Here is a 23,991-nt window from a genome sequence, read left to right on the forward strand (position 1 = left end):
GCAAAATAAAATGTATTATTGTCAATGTATGTCCCACCCCCCTCCCTATGGGTGTATGAATGTTTATGCCAGTGCTCGACTTGGACTGAAAAGCTGTAGGTGCCGGTACCGTTTATACGGTACCGTAATATTCTAGGAGGTGCAGTTCTATTCAAGTCAAGTACTGTGCTTAGGTAAAAAGAGAAATAATGTCCCATTTGTAACACTGACAAATAGAGCAATAACATTTAAACAAAAAAATAATCTTAATCTGATTGGGTGGGCCTGTGCCCACCAGGGCCCAAGCCCCTGGTGCCAACCCTCATGCGATGGATATGGTGACAGCAGCTATAAGCTTAATAACAGAGGCTTGCTAATAGCACATCTCAACTTAGATGTAATGACAGTGAGCTGCATAGAAATGCTGGCACATATCTGTCCTGATGAACAGGATCAAAGTCGATCGATATGGATGACCTGGAAGATCTCCATCTGAAACTATTGCACAACTGCAGCCTAGTTGCAGAATGGTGCATTGGACATCACATAAGTGCGTCAGCAATGAAATTGCAAACACATCACTGTGTATCTTATCACTTTCAGAATTATATTCAGGTTATTTCCAAGAGGCTAGATATATAGTTGTTTTGCATTGCTAACAGGCGTCACTGAGCAAGTTCAATTTGCAGTGAAACAAGACTACTTTATTCTGAGTATTTATTTAGTCAATCCAGTGCCAGTGCAGAATAAACTAGATTACAATTAAACACTTGCTGAACCTATTGCAGTTCACGTGAATCATGTGTCTATAAACTCTGTCAAACAGGGGCTGTATCACATTAGTGGAAAGCAAGACTATTCTTTAGGGCAGATGTGTCGGTTTTGACTAGCAGAAGCAACTTTTCGTAACTGGTTAGGAAGAGGGTTAGCTAAAATTGTCCCGGTCACAACTAAAATATCTTAACTCCAATCAGGTCTGCCATGACCAGTCTTGGTTTCCACTAATGCAATGCAGCCAAACAGGGTAGGTATGCTCTCTAGTGGTAACCATTAGGAACAGCATCAAAACAACATGGGACAAGACTTACACCAAAAAAAATCCAATACGTACATATGAGAATGTCCTTAAAAGTCATAAAATTAGATGACAGTGCAGGGTCTTTATTTTATATTCTGCAAAGTACTGTCCCGGCAGCACAACATGGAGGCATTCAACACTGGAGGATACATAAGGCTGGGTCTGACTAACAACATTTACCCTTGGCTATACTATTATACTTAGAGATTAGCAAATGATAAATAGTGTCAGAAAGTAGCCTGTCACTTCAGAATGTATTTCACCCATAAAAGCTGCATTTAGACAGGCCACCCAATTTTGATCTTATTCTTCACCAATTGGTCTTTCGACCAATCAGATCTGCTGTGAGTGGTCAAAAGAACAATTCAAATTGGGCTGCCTGTGTATTGCAGCCTTAGTACAGCCTTACACATCCAATTAGTGACCTCCATCAAACAACGATTCCTAGAGGAGTGCACTGGTTAACCCCTGAGACTAAACATTAACTATAAATGTAACATGCAAAACAATCCCCAACATGAGTCACTAAAAGTGCCAAAAATAAAAAGGAATAACTAATTTTAAATACTAGTAAATAATCTAATATTTAACATCTTTAATAATATTGAATTGTTATGGACCACGCAATTCTCAAACAACAAATTGTTGTAATATATCTAATTATGTCAATTTATACAGTATACAAAAGTAGAATTGTGACATTACCGTGGTGCTTAGCAGAACTCACTCATCCAGGGTTACACAACAACAAAAAAAAGGCATTTTACACAACACTGTCCAACCCACAGAATATATTAACCCTGTGTTAAGAACCTGTGACCGTTCAACTCCTTGGCTTTGTACTGCAGTTAGCAGTGCTGCAGTCAGCAGTTAGTCAGGTTGGTGCGAGTTCAGCTGGCTGTGGGGGTCTCTTTATTCTGGGGCTGCTGCTGGCGCAGGACTGCCTTCACAGGTGATGTATGGCCAGTGAGAACAGGCCAGGAAGGCCTGGATGCATCCAGATTGTAAGCCCCATATTTCTAGACCAGTTTCTGTGTTATACATCTGGAGTCGGACAGTACACTGCGGCTCAACACAGAGCACAACACTTCTGAAGAAATACCTTCACCAATACATCTTTGGCTTTGCAAATGTAAGATCATGCGTGTGCGTCTGTAAGCAGCAATATTCTCTTTAAATACATTTAAGTGTGTATGTATACCTGTACATATGTATTAATGTAGGCATGTACTGCCAAAATAAAGGAAACACCATCATAAGTGTCTTAATATGGCGTTGGGCCACCACGAGCCAGAACAATTTCAATGCGCCTTGGCATAGATTCTACAAGTGTCTGGAACTATTATACGAGAAACTACTATACGAGAAATTCCATCATTTAGTGTTTTGTTGATGGAAAACAGTCTCAGGCACCGCTCCAGAAATGTTCAATTGGGTTGAGATCTGGTGACAGACACACTTTAAACCCCCTAGGCTCCTTTGAGACTCCTATCAAAGTCACGGAGATCTCTTCTAGCCATGGTAGCCAAAATAATGGGCAACTGGGCATTTTTATACATGACACTAAGCATGATGGGATGTTAATTGCTTAATTAACTAAAGAACCACGCACCTGCTTTCAATATACTTTGCATCCCTCATTTACTCAACTGTTTCCTTCATTTTAGCAGATATATATATATATATATATATATGTGTGTGTGTCACCCTCACGCCCAGTGCACCTGTGCCCCTGCTGAGGCTGTGGAGTGTCTCTTGGCCTCTAGCAGCGAGGTGGCCTGCTGCTTGTCACTCTCGATCTCCTTGAGTCGCTTCTCGTCCAGGAAGGACACCAGAGAGTTCCTCATGTCAACCACCTCCAGCATCTCCTGTAGCACACGGTCCTCTTCTGCCTGCTGCTCCACTGTCTTCTCAGAGTCTGGGGTGGACACGGACACGATAAGAGGATTTTACGGACACACGTCAAACTTCGCACAGGAGCTGAACAAAAAGCCTATCCACTCCCTCTTTTGCTCCACCCAATAAGTGAGCTTTCAACAACGCCATCAGTGAGACAAATGCAACGATCCAGTCTTTTTGTAGAGAAACATACCATCCAGCTCCATGTATTGTCTGAGCTCCATCTCCAGCATGCTCTGTTTGTCCTCCAACTCCAGCTGTCGAGACCTGAGGGGCAGAGGAAACAGAAAACAGTTGAATAGAAGTGGCTGGTTTCATTCAATAGGGCCTTAGTTGCAGCTAAGGGACCCCCCCCCCCCCCCCCACAGCTCACACTCAGCTCATGAGTCAACATGGCAAAACAAGGGTGCAGCTATGTTGAACACAAAAACAACTGTCAGGAGCGTGCAGTCTGCTTCTCTGTCCCCCGCTGGCTACTTCAGCTAGGGACTCTGACCACACAAGAACACCACACTCTGTATAATGTATTGAAAAGTTCTACACTCACGCCACCATGAGGTCTGACTCCTCAGAGACCAAGGCGTTCTTCTGGTGGACCAGATGGATCCACTGGTCGATCATCTCTGGGGAACCGCCACTGCCTGTGGGAGAATGAGAAGACATGGTGGGGGGAGGGCTAAATAGACTATGAGTTCTTTGATCCCTAAAGTTTGCCAAATGCCAATGTTTCGCTCTACGGACGTCCATCCGAGCATCACAGGATAAAAGATGAAAAGGCAAATCTTTGCAAGACAAGCGATGTTCAAAGTACTGTGTTATGGTTCGCTAGATCAAACGAAAGCGTCGGGGTGGGGGGGGGGGGGGGGGGGGTCGCACCTTCCTCTCCTCGGAGTACCTGCTCCAACACCACACCTTTATCCTCCAGCTCTTTAAACGTCACCTCAATCTCCTCCAGGCGTCTCTGAATAGACTGGGTGGAGGGGGGGGGGGTGTCACAAGCATACAATAAGATGAGCTTTAAAGCAGAAAACACTGGACAAGCAGCAATACTCAATACTGGCAGGTCCAGTGTTACGACTAACCATCCCAATGTAGAGCTGTTCTGATCTGGCATCAGCACTGTCCTGTTCAGACAGTGAACAGACCTGTGCAGTATTCAGTAGGGTGCACCAGAGCAAAACCTTTTGCAACAATTAATGTTCTCTCTCTAGTAAACACAATCCCATGCTTTACTGGAAAATCTCAGTACAGTGAACCGACCTGTGCTTTGTGGAAGCGCTGCATCTCACACGTCTTGGCCCGTCGATCCAACGTCCTCATCTTCAACAGCTCCAGTTTCTCAGCCTCCACAGGGTCTGAAGGGATGGTCTGGAACTAGAGACAAGGGAGAGTGTGTGTGAGTGCAATGTCTATGGACTTAATATGCCAGCCAGACAAGTCCCACTCCTTACCTTATCATCATATAAATCCAAGCCATCTGGTGCAAACATATCCAACTCATCCTCCTCCTCGTCATCATCATCAGCACAATCTTCCTCAGATACACTGTGGCCATGGTGTACTTCTTTGAAGTTAAAGATATACAATTATTCATTCAGAATAGATATGAAGAACATGGCTATTAACAACTGTTGTTTGCCATATACATAAATAATTGATAGGTATAAAGATGTTGTCATACTGACACCATATAATTAGGAATCAGAATACTAAAATGGACATGGACCTTCTTATGATGGGATAAAGGTCAGCCATTTTGATCAGGGAGTTGGTTAACCACAGTTTGCCAGTGCTGTGATATGATAGTGTAAAATAATGAATTTGAATCATTTATCTGCACTGTATGTTTGTTGGCTAGCTAGCCAGACAGTTTTAGAGGAATGATTACATTAATATATATATATATTTTTTAAATTAAACTGCCAATATGCCAACATTCTAGTCAAACAATGCAGTCAATCCACAGCCATATATTCACTGGCTCAAATCAGTTGATGATAGGATTTAGACACGTTGTAAATGCAACAAGTACTGATATAGTATCACGTTCTCTATTTTCCTGCAGAATTAAAATCAGGATTACACCTCTACTGCCATTCTTTCCAATTACACTGGTTTGGATTACTCCCTGACCAAAGTGGCGGCCATTTTCACCCCATTCTGGAACTTTGAGGTTTTATGACATATCCCCTCTAGTAATTTAATAGGATCTATGGCCGAGACAGTAAATCCACACCCCACTAGGGTCTTTACCTGGGTGGCTGTTGAGGACGCTGAAGCGTTGGTCCCTCCCCAGCCGAGGAGAGGATAAGTTCCATGGGGAGAACTTGGAGCGGACCCTGGCGTGCTGACCCTTGCCCTCCGCTGGTTCCTCTTTCCTCCTGAAGCAGCGGCGGTTCCTGTGCTCCCGTATGTGTCCCCCCGACCCAGGGCCCCCACTCCAGTAGCCCTCCTCCTCCTGGCCGTCTGCACCTCAAATCACACTTTATTAAACCCTTCAAGCTTTCGACTGGGCCATTTTAAACAGTTCACACTCCCATTTAAAATCGCAACATTTTTAAACAGTTAAAACAATAGAGACTAAACAAAGAAAAGGTAATGAAAGAGATACCTGGGGGTTTGGGTGGGCAGGGACCCCCTGCTGTGGCTGAGGAAGAGGAGCAGGAGGAAGAACCGGGTGTCTCCGAGTCAGAGTCCAGGCTGAAGCTCAAGTTAACTAGGTGGTTCTTCTCCTCGTCGGTCAGCTGCAGCTTCCGCAGGGATGGCTTCGGCCTGGAGTCAGGGGCTGCCTTGGGAGTTCCTTTTTCCCTTTCTGCCCTGGGGGACCCCTTCTCCCCTACATGGGCTGGTGACGTGTCCCCTTTTGGGGTGAGTAGGACGGTGCGTGGTTTGGGTACAGGAGGGGAGGCCTGAGGGCTTGGGATGGACGAGCGAGAGTGGCGAGGTTTTGGGACAGGGGTCAGAGGATCCGAGGGGGCATCCTCACCCCCCTCCTTCCCCTCTTCCTCCACCTCACAGTCCTCAAAAACTTTCTTTGTGAAAACGTCTATGGGTGGTTTTGGTGAGACAGGGTGCTCCTCTACAGGGTTAGGCTGTTTGCTACTGGGGTCTTCCTGACTCGGAGGATGCAGAGGCTCCATGGGTTTAGGAGGACCCGAGTCTAGATAGTACTCATCGTCCTCAGAGGGACAAGGTGAGGGGTCTTCACTGGAGATCGAATTCACACCTCTCTCCTCCTCGTGACCTCCGATGGTATCCTAGAAGGGAACGAAATGGAAGAAGCATTGTAGTGATTAAACATTCCTCTGTAAATGAATGGTCATGGTACACTGCCCTGTTGGAAATGAACAAGTCTTGTGACTCAACGCCAATGTACTACTTCTGCCCACTAGCTGTCCTTAACTGTTCTGTACAGACAAGCTGAGCCACAAGCTGGCAACATGGTATGCAACAGAACGGTTTAATTTCCCATCTGCTCAAACTCAGAACAGAGAGACCCACCTTAACGGATGGGGATTGTTCCCTGTTCTCCATCTCTAGCTGTTCAGAGTGCAGCTCACAGTAGAACTTCCCTGAGGGCACAAGAGGGAAAACAACAGCTTGCACAGACTCTGGATCTGGTACATGTTAAGAGATGCTACTTGACAACCCTTTCTCCCGTTCTCCTTTTCACATGAACCACAAAACACGTAAAAAGGGTATCTTTCATTCATTTTTCATATGGTGCATAAATAAATTAAACTGTGCTGTATTTATCATCCGGATGTAGGTTCCTTGCCTTGGAGGATTTAACTTACTACAGGTATGGAAGCTGTTGCACCAGAAATAACTATATTCTGTTTCTGTATTGTCCAAAGAGGGAGTAGCTTGCTGCGTCTTTGTGAGCAGACAACATTTCAGAAGACAGAACACAACATGTCACAGAGAACATTTGTTCCACACTTGAGTACATAACGACCATGGAAGTCCTACTTGCATAGTAACATGATGTTGCGCTTGTACAAAAATATTCAAAGGGGCTCATTAGGACCCAGCAGAAATCCCACGAGACTGAGTGCCAGTCTACGCTATCAGGTCACCTCCTTGAAATTCATCAGCATGCTAAGGAATTAACATGATTAGCACAAACAGACTGGCACTCGGCTGTAGAAGAAGTTGTCATGCTCACTCACCCGTGTGCTGGTTAAATGTATATCTGCCAAGTCTGAGGGTGGTGCCACACTGCTGGCAGGTGAAGCAGCTACGGTGGAAGAACTTGCCCTCGGTGCTGATCCTTTCCAGCACATAGACCCGCTGGCCGCAGAAGTAACACTCCTCATTGTTTATTGACGTCGGGCTTAGTTCAGGGTCAGGGGTCACCTCAGGGGCTGAGAGAGGGGCTACAGGCTGAGAGCAAAGAAATTGAGACCAACAATCATATTTGAACAGTACTTCAATAACTTAGCACACAAACATGTGCTTATGATGTAACAATAGCGACTAGTCCTGAAGGCCAAAGAAAGACGAACGACTCAAAATGACAAATCTGGCGTGTTCAACAATTATTACAAAGGTCTGTACCCTAGGAGTTATACCACAGTAGTAACCAAAGAGAGGAACAACCGCTAGTTCAATAACATAGCACGGAAACATTGTATAGAATAGCAGTTGGAGTAGCCCTGAAGTCTGCAGATACATCCATCACACAGCAAAAGGTTAGCGCTGCATGGGAGCCTATGGTAATGAGGATAGCATTTGTATTCTAGACACTACTCACATCTTCCTCATCTCCCATCCTCATCCTTTTATCTTTTTCTTCTGTCTCGGCTGCCAGTCTCTCCTGTGTAAAAGATAAAACAGTCACATGACACTTTTTGGTTTAAAATATGCAAATGAATAATGGATGATGTCAAAATGAACAATGCTTTAGATATTATCTTACATGCTTGAAAAGGTGTCTTTGCTATTACAGTTGATTTTGGAAAAGGCCAACAAAGGTAAACGTCTACTGTAAGTGTTCTGTAGTATGGTATTAGTTATAATAACGAACTAAAACAAGCAAATTATGACTAAAACACATTGTTTAACTGTTGACAATGAACGTACAATGAATGAATCAAAGCATAATTACAAGAACCAAAACCAAAATGGCTGGGCATGTGAATTCAAGGTTCCTATCTAAAGAACTCTGATATTACTGTAAGTAAATAGTTAACGACAGCGGGGAGTTGCATGAAAAAGATTGACAGTCGATGTGAACTTGAGGTTGGCCTACTCTCCATTTTACCCGACAGACAAATGTATTTTTTTTAGCGCGCTATCGCTGATACTCTATTAAGGAAACAGCTGACCAGTCGCAGTGACAACATGCAGCTGATTGCCTGAGCCTTACCTTGCGTCTTTGCAGAGAGTTGTGCTTGAGCTTGTTGAGGAAGAACACAGCCTGAAAAGACAGGGTCTTCGACGGTGTCAGGAGAAGGCTCGGGGGTTCTGCTGCAGACACACAAACGCACTCCGGCTTCAGTTTCATACTGTCCCTGTTCTGCCAGAACACACACGTTTCACAGGCACTAACCTAACCCCACTGTGTTGTCCCGAGTCCCTCCCTACAGCAGAGAAACCTGCATTTTAAAAATGTGCACATCTTCTTGCACATAAACAATGTGTTATGGCTTTTTCCTCTACCAATCTCTCTTATGTAAAAAATCATGTCAAGTCATTTTATATTACACATCCAGCTTCTCCACACTGCTGTTGAAAACAAGGCTTTGTAGAAGATGTAATTAAATTCAACTTGTCAATCCCCCTGAGAGAACTCCTGTGTAAGCGCCCGGTGACGGACAGGACATGTCCCTCGTGCATGCGCATCTGTGTGCAAGCCAGACAGCCGATCCCCCTACAGAGAGCTACTGGTATGCTACCTACGGCATCACAGCGACAAGGCAAGCGGAGCAAGTCACACCCTCTCTCCAAGCCTGCCTCCAAATGCTGGATCACCACTGAAAATATCTCTGCTACACACTCTGCTAGTATTTACCAGAAACACCCCCGGCAGCAAAAACAGACCGGGAAAATCCTTCTTCCTCACAGCAGGAATATTAGATATCATTTAGATGACGCCGAGGCTAGTCCCACCCAAGCCTGACAAGCCATTTCCTCACGGGCTGCTGTGCCGTTTGCTTTGACTGCTGCCTGGCTTACCGACTGAGCGCAGGAGAGCAGCACAACCCTGACAGTCAATCAGGGCTGGTTATGTGCACAGACCCAGCTACTCTAACCAGAGGAATGCTGGGTAATGCTCTTAAAGGGACAATGACAGCCCTCTCCCTCCTTATCAACACAAAACACATTTCATAGAGAAAAAACACCTGGGCCCAAGGTTGTACAAATGGGGGTTACATAAGCTATGCACTGTCTAAACAGCAAACATAGGTCCAGATTCAATCGCTTTCACTAATAGTAGGATATTTGATATGGTTAATATTGAAAACTGCTGAAATTTGGTCCAGCATTTTTAGAAATTAAGCACAAGAAAAACACCTTTATGTAATGAATACAACTATGCATAATGTTGAGATAACAATGTCACAGTAACATTCTACAAATATACATAATCTAGTCTCGTGATAGCAGACCTCAACAACACTTTCTTGTTCAAGGTGGCTGGCGTCAAGGCTACAAGTAACCAAACAATCACGGTGCTAATTACTGTACGTAACATGTCTGACAGCCATTGCCCTGATGCTTACCTCTAGTGGGCGTCCTTTCGTTGAAGGCATCGTGGATCTGTGTGAGGTAGAGCACCATAGAGAGCTTGTCTATCTGTTCCTTGGTGGCCATGTCACTGGCTGATATGATGGGAGGGATGCCCAGCTCTTCCTCCAGGAGGCTGAAGGCCAGCTGGTTGTTGTGGACCGAATCAGACTCCTTCAGAGAGGACATGTCACTGTGGAGGGACAGGTGAGGGATAGTTACTGTGTTGACCAAGGCCATGTTCAGTAGGGCACACCATAGAACATGAACGTTTGCTTTGTTATTGGACAGGTAGTAGCATGGAATTTGAATAATTGGAAATTGGAAAAGCCTCTCAGACCAATTACATTTTACTGTACTCACAGGTAGTCTTTCCTCCTGCTGTACTACTTGTGCATTTGCTACATTTGTGGTGTATAAGTTGAATTGTCCCCTTATAAAGCCCACAGACTCACATAATATGGGGTCTGAAGGTGTTGATGAGGGCACACAAGGCCAGGCCAGACCTCCAGGACTGGGTCAGATCCTTCACCTTCACCCTGTCGTACCCTGCAGTGTGCTGCTGGCACCACTTCAACAGCTCCTCAAAAGCTCCAACCGAATCTGGGCCATGAACACACATAGGAACACTGCATTAGGATTTAGAACGCATGCTCAGTAGGCTTACACTACGCAGGAATCGCTCCGCCATTTCCTGGTTGTTAAAATTCTAATAGTTCGCCTAATTTCAGTTTAGTGACAAAACAAGCAAGTATAGTGTAGAGAATCATTGTACCATCTAAACCACTGAGAAATACCTTTCCATAATCAAAAAGATTGTATTTTCAGATGTTTAAAGCGGGTGTACAAAACTGAAAGTAAAAGACAGCAAAAACTAAACTTAAGAACGCAATAACGCACATAGAACAGATCTACTGCTTCTTAAAATTTGCTTTCAATGAGAATGGCAGATCTATAACTCACATTTCTATGTGCATTTGGTCAGGTCTCCCAATAAGTTACATATTGCAGCTCTATTAAAACTTGTAAATTCCATTACAGAATTACGCCAAAAATCTGTAACGGAATTACTGCAACTGAATGGGAAATCATAATAGTCACAAACCACAGTTGGGTCACCTGCTACTGTCCTCCCTTCCACTGGCATAGTGTAATGTTCAGCTCAGAACTATTTTCTTTGTCTTTCTGTTATCTGGCCTGGAATGTTAAAACAGACCGAGTCTGGGCAGTGCTCTGCTGTGCTGCACTGTGATTTCCAAACTTGTGAAACATGAGAATAACTACATTCAGATCCAGAATTATGCATCTCTGTACAGTACAGATCAGGGACCCATGATGTAATTCCGTTACTGTAATTCCGTCACCGTAATTCCATTACCAGATGTAAATCCACTTGTAGTTCAATAACCAAAATATATATTTTTCAAACTCAAGGTGTCATGTCATAGCTGACTCCCCATTCTTTCTGCAGACATCTTTGAATCTTAATTCAGAGCACGTATTTAACAACGTTATTGTAAAATGTAGACCTGTTACCAAAGTTTGCATCTGCACAGTTCTTCCACTAAGTTCCTTTTTTAAAATTCTCCAGTGGAAATGGTTAAAGGTAGTCTTTGTGCATAGAGTTGTATGGTTTGTAAAACATTAAGATCAGAAGGTTTTTGTTTGGCATACATTTAAAGTGGAAAAAACTGAGTCTAAGTGTAATTCCATTACAGTGGAATTGCCCAGCACAGTCGTGCCCAAACAAAAAATGAATCATGCCCATGCTCCCCTCATGCATTACTGCTTTAGTAAAGTGAAGCTAGACAAACCTTGTCGCAGGTGAGACAACCTGCCTTTCTGCTTCTTGGTTGGTCGGCCCAAATCAATATGGTCTTCAACATCATACAGATGTTGCAACTTTGGAACGCATGCAAAGAGAGAGAATCATAATAAACAACATAGCACTTGATTTGAGTTGAATTTTATACTAGAGCCAGAACACCGTAGCATGGTCCCAGATATGCTTGTGCTGTCTTGCCAACTCCTACGGTCATTGTCAAGCAAGGGCAATAGGAGTTGGATATACAGCACAAACAGATCTAGGACCAGGCTTAAGAACACAGTAGGCTTCATAAAGCTGGTACTCAAATGCAGAAAGCTGGGGTTTGGTTTGATGCAGTGTAATTGATCTGGTAGTTTGTGAAAACTAAAGCCTTTCAGATCAATACTCCTCTAGTGGGGGAAATCAAAAAGCATTTCCTAGCCGGCTCAACACTTCATACACAAACAGAGCAGTTTCCTGGCAACACATGCATACTCTGGGAAATATCAACCCAAAATGGCAGAGCAGCACTGATATAATTCACAATGTGTTTACAATGTTACTCAGCACCATATCTATTCACTTTGCTAGCACTGATACAGTGAGACAGTTATACCCTTTTCACACCATCAAACCAACCTGAACCAAACTTTACTGAGCTTGGCCTGGTTACGCATCCACTATAGTTGCTGGAACCGTGTTGAAAAGAAAAGATCCAAGCCAGCACAGTGTCTTTCAGGTTCGTCCAATATTGTGAATCAGGCATCAATGGAGCTTTGAGTCTGCGCTGACCATAGAAATAGAAGGACTACAATGTAATAGATAATATTTGTGTGTTTCTGACCTGGTTGGCCTTGATGGAGTTGAGGTTGACGTGCTGGTAGCGTGTAGCCGGGTCTATGCTAAAGGCACTGTAGTTTTTACTGATGTTCTCTGGCGTGGTCTGGGACAGGAGCTGGTAGATACTCTCCCTATTTCAGTCAGAGGGAAAGACATCTCCTAGAAACACTTATACCTCAGAAGCTCAGTGTAGAACTGAAGAAGAAGCAGCTCCAAAGGAACAGAAGATTGATGGGTTTGTTCAGTGTCATGACGTTGGCCTGGGGGTAGGTTTATGACAGTCATAAATACTTCTTTCCCCCCTTTTCCCTCTCTCTACCCTACTGATGTTACATTTGCAAACCCCTTGGTTAACATAGAGATTCTGGTAACATCAGAAGGTGGGGGGAAATTAACTATGCTCTGGTAATCCGACCAATTGAACATATGCAGTGGTACTTAATGAATATGATGTCAGTTTGGTTGTCATCTGAGACATTCTCATCAATGATAAGATGACAAACTCTGCAGTGTAAAGTCTACACATCAGAGTTATTGGATTCACATGGAATTGTTGTTCAATTTAAAATGTTTGAATACGAAATTATTTGTGATGGGATGAAATGTGATTTTAGCTTCTAAAATGTGAGAATTGGGCACGACTCAGTGGCCCGCCCACGTGAAGAGACATAGATTGTAAACTATGAAACACACCCCGTTTCTCCCTTCCTATATAAAGCCTTGATGACAATATAACCTCCTGTTCCGAGGATGTGAGGACGACAGTCCGATGTCAGAATGGTTCAGATAATAAACTACAGAACGAAGCCAACATCAGGTTAGGAAGGAACAGACAGAGTATTCCGTCTACCACACAACGACATTACTACAACGTATCCAATTTACCAGCAGAGACATTCTTCAAAGGACAAAGGACTCGGTTGGGCAACACAGCCTTCCATCTACCACCAACCTACCGAAGCGCAGCTCAGAGTAAATCTTTTTTGCATTTTCCTTTTCGAAATGGGCGGTAATTTAGTATACATACAGTGCCTTGCGAAAGTATTCGGCCCCCTTGAACTTTGCGACCTTTGCCACATTTCAGGCTTCAAACATAAAGATATAAAACTGTATTTTTTTGTGAAGAATCAACAACAAGTGGGACACAATCATGAAGTGGACATTTATTGGATATTTCAAACTTTTTTAACAAATCAAAAACTGAAAAATTGGGCGTGAAATTATTCAGCCCCCTTAAGTTAATACTTTGTAGTGCCACCTTTTTCTGCGATTACAGCTGTAAGTCACTTGGGGTATGTCTCTATCAGTTTTGCACATCGAGAGACTGAATTTTTTTCCCATTCCTCCTTGCAAAACAGCTCGAGCTCAGTGAGGTTGGATGGAGAGCATTTGTGAACAGCAGTTTTCAGTTCTTTCCACAGATTCTCGATTGGATTCAGGTCTGGACTTTGACTTGGCCATTCTAACACCTCGATATGTTTATTTTTGAACCATTCCATTGTAGATTTTGCTTTATGTTTTGGATCATTGTCTTGTTGGAAGACAAATCTCCGTCCCAGTCTCAGGTCTTTTGCAGACTCCATCAGGTTTTCTTCCAGAATGGTCCTGTATTTGGCTCCATCCATCTTCCCATCAATTTTAACCATCTTCCCTGTCCCTGCTGAAGAAAAGCAGGCCCAAACCATGATGCTGCCACCACCATGTTTGACAGTGGGGATGGTGTGTTCAGCTGTGTTGCTTTTACGCCAAACATAACGTTTTGCATTGTTGCCAAAAAGTTCAATTTTGGTTTCATCTGACCAGAGCACCTTCTTCCACATGTTTGGTGTGTCTCCCAGGTGGCTTGTGGCAAACTTTAAACAACACTTTTTATGGATATCTTTAAGAAATGGCTTTCTTCTTGCCACTCTTCCATAAAGGCCAGATTTGTGCAATATACGACTGATTGTTGTCCTATGGACAGAGTCTCCCACCTCAGCTGTAGATCTCTGCAGTTCATCCAGAGTGATCATGGACCTCTTGGCTGCATCTCTGATCAGTCTTCTCCTTGTATGAGCTGAAAGTTTAGAGGGACGGCCAGGTCTTGGTAGATTTGCAGTGGTCTGATACTCCTTCCATTTCAATATTATTGCTTGCACAGTGCTCCTTGGGATGTTTAAAGCTTGGGAAATCTTTTTGTATCCAAATCCGGCTTTAAACTTCTTCACAACAGTATCTCGGACCTGCCTGGTGTGTTCCTTGTTCTTCATGATGCTCTCTGAGCTTTTAACGGACCTCTGAGACTATCACAGTGCAGGTGCATTTATACGGAGACTTGATTACACACAGGTGGATTGTATTTATCATCATTAATCATTTAGGTCAACATTGGATCATTCAGAGATCCTCACTGAACTTCTGGAGAGAGTTTGCTGCACTGAAAGTAAAGGGGCTGAATAATTTTGCACGCCCAATTTTTCAGTTTTTGATTTGTTAAAAAAGTTTGAAATATCCAATAAATGTCGTTCCACTTCATGATTGTGTCCCACTTGTTGTTGATTCTTCACAAAAAAATACAGTTTTATATCTTTATGTTTGAAGCCTGAAATGTGGCAAAAGGTCGCAAAGTTCAAGGGGGCCGAATACTTTCGCAAGGCACTGTAAGATACTGTATTTACGATAGCACAGCTTCTCCCTGTGTCCCTCAGTCTTCCCGCTCTTTCACTCAAACCCAGCCCCTTTTCTTTTGTGTAACCAGCTGCCATATCTGTTCCGCCCGCCAGGGACGTTTTCCTTTATGACGTAATTTGTAATCAAGTTATGATTAATTATGTGTATGTGTAATTCTGTGTGATTAGTTAGGTATTTAGTAAATAAATAATTGAACCCAATTTTGTATTGCTGATTCAACTTGTTAGCCAGGGTTCGTGCAGATAACCAAGAATTTACAACTTTCAGATGAGACTGAATTAAGGTGACGATTAATATTGACTGCTATTGATGTAAAATATTACTAGGTCTTTAAGAGTTTATTCGGAAGATAACAGCTCTATAAATATTATTTCGTGGTGCCCCAACTCTCTAGTTAATTACATTTACATGATTAGCTCATACATTATTTTATAGAATAGCATGTCATATCACTTAATAGCCAAAGACACGACACCAGGAAGATTTTTTTTTTTAAAGCAGCTGCTCGTGAAGTAATGGATGTTCAAAAGAATATTGTGAGGAAAAACAGTTAAAGGCTGAAAGGCCCGGCCAGGGTAACCACCTTCGATACAGTAACAATGAAAAGGGATGGGCACATGATTTTTGAGGTGGTGTTTATGATCATATAGAAAAAGCTTGGTTACCGTTCGGCAACGACTTCCAGGTGTGGTTTTCCCTTGCCCCAGCTCCTGACCATCCACGCTGTGTCGAAGGCAGCCAGAAACCCACGGGCAATACCTGTTCCCAGAGGCCAGAACGGCTGTGGACACATACACTTTCAGAATAGTGCTGTATGACAACAGATAATTGTATATAGACACTGTTATACCCCGAGACGATTTTATACTCCATTTCCTAAGTGAGGGCCGTATGTAAAAGTACAATCAGTGTATCATTGTGTGTATAACTGAATGTATATTACAGTATGTGATATAGATACCATGAATATATATATATATATATATATATATATATATATATATATATATATATATAGAAACCATGAATATGTTAGACATTTTAGAACAAGGTCATCATCCATCACATGTCCATGACATCTCACCTCCACCAGGCAGTCTCCGACCAGGCCTATGAGTAGTTTCTTTCCTTTCCTCTCCCTGACCAGCGAGGCGTTCTCAGCACGGTGCATACAGGTGAAGTCAAACATGGCCACGTCAGGCTGGCCAGCGTGGTTCAGGGCAAACTGCATGTTGGGCAGGCGGTGGCCTGTGGAGAAGTGGGCAGCGCTGTGGGCGTAACGCAACAAGGCGTCCTGGTCCACGTTGGCCTGGCCCAGGAGCTGATTGGCGTCACTGAAGTCCTGGAGACAAGGGGGAACATAATTGAGGTGGTCACAGAGGGGACACCATATCATTAAATCGAACAAAAATACAAATGGGGAACTATGGGGGACACATTGGGGGTGGTCAGTGCTTGAAGTGGAATGATAAAGGTGCCAATAAGAATTTTAGAGGCCAGTACTCATTCTAATTTTACAGTACTGGTGTTCTTATATAAGAGGTGCTGATACTCAAGCAATAGAACATTGGAGAAGCTGATAGTCTGTACTACTGATGCAGACCGGCATAATTCAAGCACTGGGGTGGTGGTGACATACATCAGAGAGCTGTCTATCACGGACTAGAATCTAGATGTAGCTTTATATGAAAACAATGGATATAATCCTCCCACGTAGTCTCGCCAAGCATTATATGCTCCACATAAAGAAGCAAGCCGACACTGAGTCAGCATCTTTAAACAAAGTGGAACAGTGACAAGAATTACACAAATACCAACCCTCCATAATCATGCGCAAATATATAGAATGATTATAGCTTCAGCGCAACAGAAATACTAAACAGTTACTCAGCAGAACATCTCCCATCTTGGCAACTGAACTATAACAGATGAGACAGGGGAAAGTCTCTATTTTGATAACAGGCAGAGTGGACTCTAATCATTGAGGACAAAACAAGAGGATCTGGCTTTGTCATTCCAGACCACTAGTGTGACAAGAGGGAGCGAGAGTGAGCAGACCCTGTGCTGCATAGACATCAATTACATTAACACGGTTTATTAGCGGCTAATCCCAAAGAGCAGGAAACGCCCCCAGCTTGTTTGGGGAGGACTATGTTGGGATCCAGGCTTGGGCCAGTTTGTCTCAGTATTGTGAAAAGCCCTCTAGAGGCCTAGTGTGGAGCTGCTGCTGCTGGTTGTAATGATGTGGTTCCCTCACCTGTTTAATGACCCCCATCTTTAACAGGCTCTTCTTCTTGGCAGTCATGACAAAGTAGTGGGTGGCGTCTTTATAGTAGACTATGTTCTCCAGATCAATACCTGGAGGGAGGGTGGGAGAGATAGAGAGTAGAGAGAAAGAGGGCAAGAGAGGGTGATGGAGATATGGAAAGAGAGAGAGAAAGAGAGAGATCAAAAACTAAATGAATGAAAGAGAGAGAATGAAATGAATGAGTGAGATAAACTAAGAACAAGACAATGACAGGACAAGGGAAACAGCACGAGAGAAGAAGAACAGGGGGATTGCATCACAGACGATAGCATCAATTCAAATGACATTGACAAGAGGAAGAGGGACACAGATTAAAAAGACAGCACTCTCCACTGTCCACACCTTCTCTGTCGCAATAATTGTCACCATGCCCAGACTGTGCAATATTCTTTATCCTGATCCACGGTCGCTGAAACGTTAGCGTCCAACAGTAGAAGGGTTGGCACTCACTAGACCCAAACCAGGGTCACAGAATAGAATCCTACCTTCCTCTGTGAGCAGGTCCTGGAAGAACTTCTGGTTGTAGATGCGGGCCACACCACTGATCTCTGCCACCTGGGCCTCGGCTGCTGAGTGATGGTTGATGAAGTTACATGTGATGCCGATGGCCAGCTTTCCTCGCAGCTCCTTCCACCTGAAGCCTGGGGAGAAAGACATGCATATCGAGGAGAAGCACATGCAGTCTGAATTCAGGTGCATATAATTGAGTGTTTCCGTTTAATGAATCAATTGTATTGGAGCTTGAGTGTCCGGATACATTCTTTGTTTTCTAAGTGCGTACAGTATGTGCAACGGGATGACAGCGTGTGAGTGTGTCCTCACTCCTCACCATCAGGGACAAAGCGTCCTCCTCCTGCAGAGATGAAGACATCAAACTGGAACTTCCCAGCAGGGTGATCGTCAGGAAACAGCTTGGCCATCCAGCCTGATGGAGTGAGCCATAGGGAACCACAGAGAGAGCATAGCATTAAGGTCTATTATCACACACAGGATTCTGGGCAGATTATTTCAACTGCCCTACAAGCTTTTACAGCCATGCAAATAGCTAGTATTTTATTTCTCTAATACAGGGAGGGAACAGAGGGGAGTCTAGAAGTACCCGTGGCTTCTGAGGGCTCCACGAAGCCTTTGAATTCCACCCCAGTGTTAACCTCCACCCCCAGGAGGAGAGACACCTTCAGCAGTATCAGCTGGAGCTGACGGATGCCTGAAGGATACGGACACATAGAAAGATGTATGATATTGTCACACCGGGAATTAAAACAATCCTCTTCAATCCAAACAGTTGACTGACGATACGGATACACACTACCAGTCAAAAGTTTGAGAACACCTGATCTTTCAAGGGTTTATCTTTATTTTTTACTATTTTATACATTGTAGAATAATAGTGAAGACATCAAAACTATGAAATAACACACATGGAATCATGTAGTAACCAACCATATTTTTTAGATTTGAGATTCTTCAAATAGCCACCCTTTGCCTTGATGACAGCTTTGCACACTCTTGGCATTCTCTCAACCAGCTTCACCTGGAATGCTTTTCCAACAGTCTTGAATGAGTTAGCACATATGCTGAGCACTTGTTTGCTGCTTTTCCTTCACTCTGAGGTCCAACTCATCCCAAACCATCTCAATTGTGTTGAGGTCGGGTGACTGTGGAGACCAGGTCATCGGATGCAGCACTCCATCACTCACCTTCTTGGTCAACTAGGAGGTGTGTTTTGGGTCATTGTCCTATTGAAAAACAAAACAAATGATAGTCCCACTAAGCAAAAACCAGATGGGATGGCATATCGCTGCAGAATGCTGTGGTAGCCATGCTGGTTAAGTGTGCCTTGAATTCTAAATAAATCACTGACAGTGTCACCAGCAAAGCATCCCCACACCATAACACATCCTGCTTCATGCTTTTACAGCAGTTGGAACCAAAAACAACCAATTTGGACTTTTCCACCGGTCTCTGCTTCTTCTTACTGGTGTCGTTTAGTAGTGGTTTCTTTGCAGTAATTTGACCATGAAGGCCTGATTCACACAGTCTCCTCTGAACAGTTGATGTTGAGATGCGTCTGTTAATTGAATTCTGTGAAACATTTATTTGGGCTGCAATTTCTGAGGCTGGTAACTCTAATGAACTTATCCCCTGCAGCAGAGGTAACTCTGGGTCTTCCTTTCCTGTGGAGGTCCTCATGAGAGCCAGTTTCATCATAGTGCTTGATGGTTTTTACGACTGCACTTGAATAATTTTTTTTTATCCATATTGACGTATTGTAATTTTTCTTCGCTTATTTGAGCTGTTCATATGGAATTTGGTCTTTTACCAAACAGGGCTATCCCCCTACCTTGTCAGAACACAACTGATTGGCTCAAACACATTAAGAAGGAAGGTGCCTTAACAAGGCACACCTGCTAATTGAAATTAATTCCAGGTGACTACCTCATGAAGCTGGTTGAGAGAATCCCAAGAGTGTGCAAAGCTGTCATCAAGGCAAACGGTGGCTACTTGAAGATTCTCAAATATAAAATACATTTTGATTTGTTTAACACTTTTTTGGTTACTACATGATTCCATGTGTTATTTAATAGTATTAATGTCTTCACTATTATTCTACAACGTAGAAAATGGTAAAAAATAAATAACCCTTAAATGAGTAGGTGTTCTAAAACTTTTGACTGGTAGTGTACACAGGCACTGTATGTGAAAAAATAACAGTAATAGATTCATCAATTAACTAAGGTTTGATTTAGTCATGCATAATGAATAAAGATATATGATTGGCATTATTACATCAGTAAATCTAGTTGATATAGCATGGCAGTGGTAGACATACTGATGTGATCCAGAGCCCCAGTGCAGAATTTGCCATAGAACTTCTTGGCAGCCAGCCCACGCAGGTCACAGATGGTGTAAGGCCAGAGGTGCAGCACGTTATTCCGGGAAAAAGAGTCCCTCTTCTCCAGTACCACCACCTGAGCCCCCAGCAGAGCCAGCTCTATGGCTGTCCTCAGCCCGCACGGCCCTGCACCCAGCACCAGGCACTGAGGAGAGAGAGAGAGAGGGAGATACAGAGGTGGGTAGAGGGGGGAGAAAGAGCGAGCGAGACGGAGGGGAAAGGGAAAGGGTGTGTGAGAGAGAAGAGGGGAGAGTGGGGGGGGGGGGGGGGGGGGGGGGGGCAGAGAGAAGGAATAAATATAGAGAGGAAGGAAGGAAATCGGATAACGCTCTGCAGTTGCTGAATGCACCTTGATAGTATCAAAAGCACTGACAGTACTCTGTCAATGTAGAGACACAATGCTGATGTTGAAACCTTAAACACAACTAGAGAGCCAACACTAACAGACCACCACACAGCCACCCTCCTTGTACAACTGTGTTTTACTTCAGATAACTTCTTGAGTATTCCTCTTCATTGTTTAAATGAGAATAAATAAACACACACACCTTGGTTTTGGCACAGACTTTGCCCTGCTGGTAGTCTTGGTGTTGGGCCCGCTTGTCCAGCTTGATCCAGAGGGCTTTGGCCTTCCAGTAGTTGAGCCTCTCCTTGAGCTTGGTGTAGAAACTCTGGTAGTCCCGGGGGTCCAATTCTAGGTGGTGGCAGAGCTCTGAGAAGGTACGCTGCACCTCCTTACAGGTCTGGGTCTGGACAAACTGGTCAAAGAGGGAATGGGAGGGGTTGGTGGGGTCCTGGTTCACCATGGTCGTGGATGCTCAACCTGTGTCTCCAGATTCTTGGATGTTCACTGTGGATAAAGTAAACACCAACACCATAAGAAAACTAAAATATATAAATTATATTATTAAAGTTGTCCTCTAAAGGGGCACACATTTTTGAAAATGTTAAATACTCTGCCTAAAAATAACTGAGCTCAATTACAGAAGTTATTATAATATAAAGACTAGCTAACAAAGTGATGCATTTTTGCCATTGGGCTTTGGAAATATATGGAGGTGGTCTAGAGGTCTGACTAACAGACAACAACTGGGGACAATTCCCTCTGTCTGAAAATAAAACCCTAAAATTAGATGGTTTTAAAGCCACCTGAGTCATAGTCATCGCTAACTTCCCCAACCAAGTGTTCTGTGTAGGTTCGTTATCTTTATGACAGCTCCCTAAGATTGAATGCTATGATGGGTGTTTACCACTGAACTTAGTGACGCTATATTACACACAAATAAGACAGTCTACTCTTAATAGAACACACTTCCTGTATCTTTGGTCCGGTGTTTCTCTTTCAGAGGGAAGAGAGACAGAAGTGGTTGGCCACATCACACTGAACAGATGGGATAATCTTAGCTTCACACACTGGCCACAAATAATACAGTCGCTATCCTCTTTACTTAAACTGGTTAGATAATAATCACTTAGTCAGCATTGGCTCTGGGCGCGGTAATACTAATAGATCTGAAAAGGGCTTACTTGGATCACATAGCTGAGCATTGCAATGACTAAAACAGACTAGAACTCCTTCCATACACCTGTACTGCTACTACCACTACTACATGTCAGTCAAAATAAAGCAGTAAATATACATACGGATATGGACAGAAGAATCATTAAACTCCAGTTTAAATGTGCAGGCAAATGTAGACCAACCTAAAATGTTTAACAGCAGTGACAACAACTAGGTGACAAACTCTACTCAGGCTACTGTATGTGTCAAGCATTTAGTGCTTTGTGGTTGGCAAATCATTTCCTGGAACTAATGTTTTGTTCACACATGACTTCCTGAGATGACATTTACAAACGCTGTAACTTGCTGGTTATGTTCAGCATCTTCTGCTAGACACCGGAGGCAGACAGACACACACCCGATTGATTGGACAGAGTGGGTGAGGGCTTTTTATGGCCATAGAGCTATAAAAATAGAAGCGTTTGTGGGAGAAATATAGGCTACTGTACAGTACAACCAAACATAACTGTATGAAGAGCTATTCATTCAATGGACCGAGATTGTCCAGGTCTTTATTATGTGGATGTTAAGAATAAGGTCATAAAACAGGCTCTAGTCTACAGTGTACATTATCCACAAGGAACCCTCACCCTCTCAGTAGATCTCCCTCTATGTACTGTAGCATTTCCCTGGAGTTCTCTTTGGCCCTCATATAGTTGCTCTGTAACAACTCAAGTGTTATACTGGACATTGATAGAACAACATTGCGGTTGAGAGTTTAACCTCTCCGTCACTGCCTCTAGGCAGAGCTATAAAATCAGACATAGCCTTGATAGTTGGAACACTTCAGCTGTCAGATCTAGCAGTATCATATCAACCCAGGCCCAACAGTCACACTGTAGCTATGCAAGGGAACTTTATCTGTCAAAATACACAGGATATGGCTTCACTGGAGACAAAACGACTGAACATAATTCCTCAAAACCATATCATTAAAATCAGAACTGCACCGCTCTCCAGTCATGCACGCTCTTGAACTCAGCTTTACAGTGACGAAGTGACTGCCATAAAGCTGGTATAAAGAGGCACACAACCACACTAAAATGTGGGCACAAATTTCTGCCTGGTAATGATTAATCCTCTCTTATCAAATACAATAACAGCTTCCATGTGGGCACAAAGGTCAGGGTAAAAGTCCTTCTCTCACTAGACCTCAAGGAAACAAATAAAAGTGTGTCCAATACAACACATGTAAGCAGGTCACTTTCAGTATTGGTGGTGTGCAACTTGAATGTCCTACTATCCTACTGTCCCCAGCATCTCATCTTCTCGGAGTCGTCTTATGCCAGTCGGTCATTCAAGTCTGTCACACACCTACGACTGTTTGTTCAGCTTAATTTTAGATGTGACATTTCTGGCATCCTTCTTCTTTGTTAAGCAACAGACATCTGCAAACAGAACGTTGTGTCATTCGCAACATCCGGAGTATTTCATCTAAGAGAGAGAGAGACAAGAGCAACGGTATTTGTTCATACTGTCGAAAGACAGTTGACAGCCTCAATGAAGTGTTGGCTGCTGTGGTGGAGAAAGAAAGTAGACAGTTGCCTGTTCTTGACTCTTGTGATGATGTATGTGGTTAAGAATGCTGCACCCTGCAAAGCACAGAACATCTGCCTGGTACAAGTTAACACACACCATTTAGGGTCTGTTTCATTCCTGAGGTTCTACTCAAACAAGTCTTGTCATGACAAATATGGAAATGGCCAGGAACAAAACCTTGAGTGAGGAAGAACCTTTCCTTATGAAGTAGACTGCTCTGCTTGAGCAATGATCAAGTTATTGCTATACTTCCGACAGACAAGGCAGATGTTACATTTACCTGAGGAGAACAGTGGATAAGGGTTTTTGTCTTACCCCGTCGCGTGCCGGCTGAGGACAAAGGGTCTGCCACAATGACTGGTCTGCAAACGTTGCGGTGTATATGATCAAGCTGCTGAATGCCTCTAACGTGACAGAGCAGCCAAAAGTTGGGGCCAGGAAAGGGGCGGGACAGCAGAACAGTAGACACAGCACAAATGAGAGAGGTAGAAAGAAAGGTGAGTGAATTGGGTATGAGATGCTAACCATATTTCCCTGAAGTGAACTAAAGTGTTTTTGCTCGTTTGCCAAAAACAAAACAACTACGATGCCAAGGTTGTACTTGAGAATTCCCACGTTACACGTTCCAATGGAGTTGAGTGGCAATGAGTTTTGGCGAAGTGTACCTCCGGCTACATCGAGT

At 43.4% G+C, this 23,991-nt stretch overlaps 1 protein-coding gene across 8 annotated transcripts; it reads right to left on the reverse strand.

The window, feature by feature from the left end:
* Positions 1-679: 679 nt before the first annotated feature.
* LOC110492051 (F-actin-monooxygenase mical1) lies at positions 680-23,748 on the reverse strand. Of its 8 annotated transcripts, XM_036946936.1 has the most exons (26): positions 23,625-23,734; positions 23,085-23,204; positions 20,758-21,059; positions 20,147-20,354; positions 18,413-18,520; positions 18,143-18,238; positions 17,799-17,954; positions 17,263-17,363; positions 16,090-16,347; positions 15,671-15,786; positions 12,340-12,466; positions 11,503-11,590; positions 10,144-10,291; positions 9,685-9,881; positions 8,328-8,428; positions 7,713-7,775; positions 7,129-7,342; positions 6,458-6,528; positions 5,568-6,213; positions 5,210-5,428; positions 4,408-4,520; positions 4,217-4,330; positions 3,833-3,926; positions 3,504-3,597; positions 3,150-3,223; positions 680-2,975 (listed from the first exon to the last, which is right to left on the reverse strand). In XM_036946936.1, the coding sequence occupies exons 3-26, from the start codon at positions 21,013-21,015 to the stop codon at positions 2,767-2,769; spliced, it is 3,873 nt and encodes a 1,290-aa protein (XP_036802831.1). In that variant the 5' UTR covers positions 21,016-21,059; positions 23,085-23,204; positions 23,625-23,734; the 3' UTR covers positions 680-2,766. The 8 variants fall into 8 exon arrangements, with proteins under 8 accessions (XP_036802831.1, XP_036802834.1, XP_036802836.1 ...); XM_036946939.1 differs by lacking the exon at positions 23,085-23,204 and having other exon boundaries at positions 8,328-8,425; positions 23,625-23,748; XM_036946941.1 differs by lacking the exon at positions 23,085-23,204 and having other exon boundaries at positions 5,210-5,422; positions 23,625-23,748.
* Between the last annotated feature and the right edge of the window lie 243 nt (positions 23,749-23,991).

Source organism: Oncorhynchus mykiss, chromosome 16 (genome assembly GCF_013265735.2).
Source record: "Oncorhynchus mykiss isolate Arlee chromosome 16, USDA_OmykA_1.1, whole genome shotgun sequence".
Taxonomy (NCBI): Eukaryota; Metazoa; Chordata; class Actinopteri; order Salmoniformes; family Salmonidae; genus Oncorhynchus; species Oncorhynchus mykiss.

Excerpts from the sequence above, each read along its gene's own strand:
- LOC110492051 (XM_036946934.1), bottom strand. The coding sequence starts at position 21,015 with ATGGTGAACCAGGACCCCACCAACCCCTCCCATTCCCTCTTTGACCAG. Across the intron at positions 12,467-15,670 it reads CTGGAAGTCGTTGCCGAACG|GGAGAGTATCTACCAGCTCC; the intron begins GTAACCAAGCTT and ends TGACTGAAATAG. Across the intron at positions 4,521-5,209 it reads CGTCCTCAACAGCCACCCAG|AAGTACACCATGGCCACAGT; the intron begins GTAAAGACCCTA and ends TTAACTTCAAAG.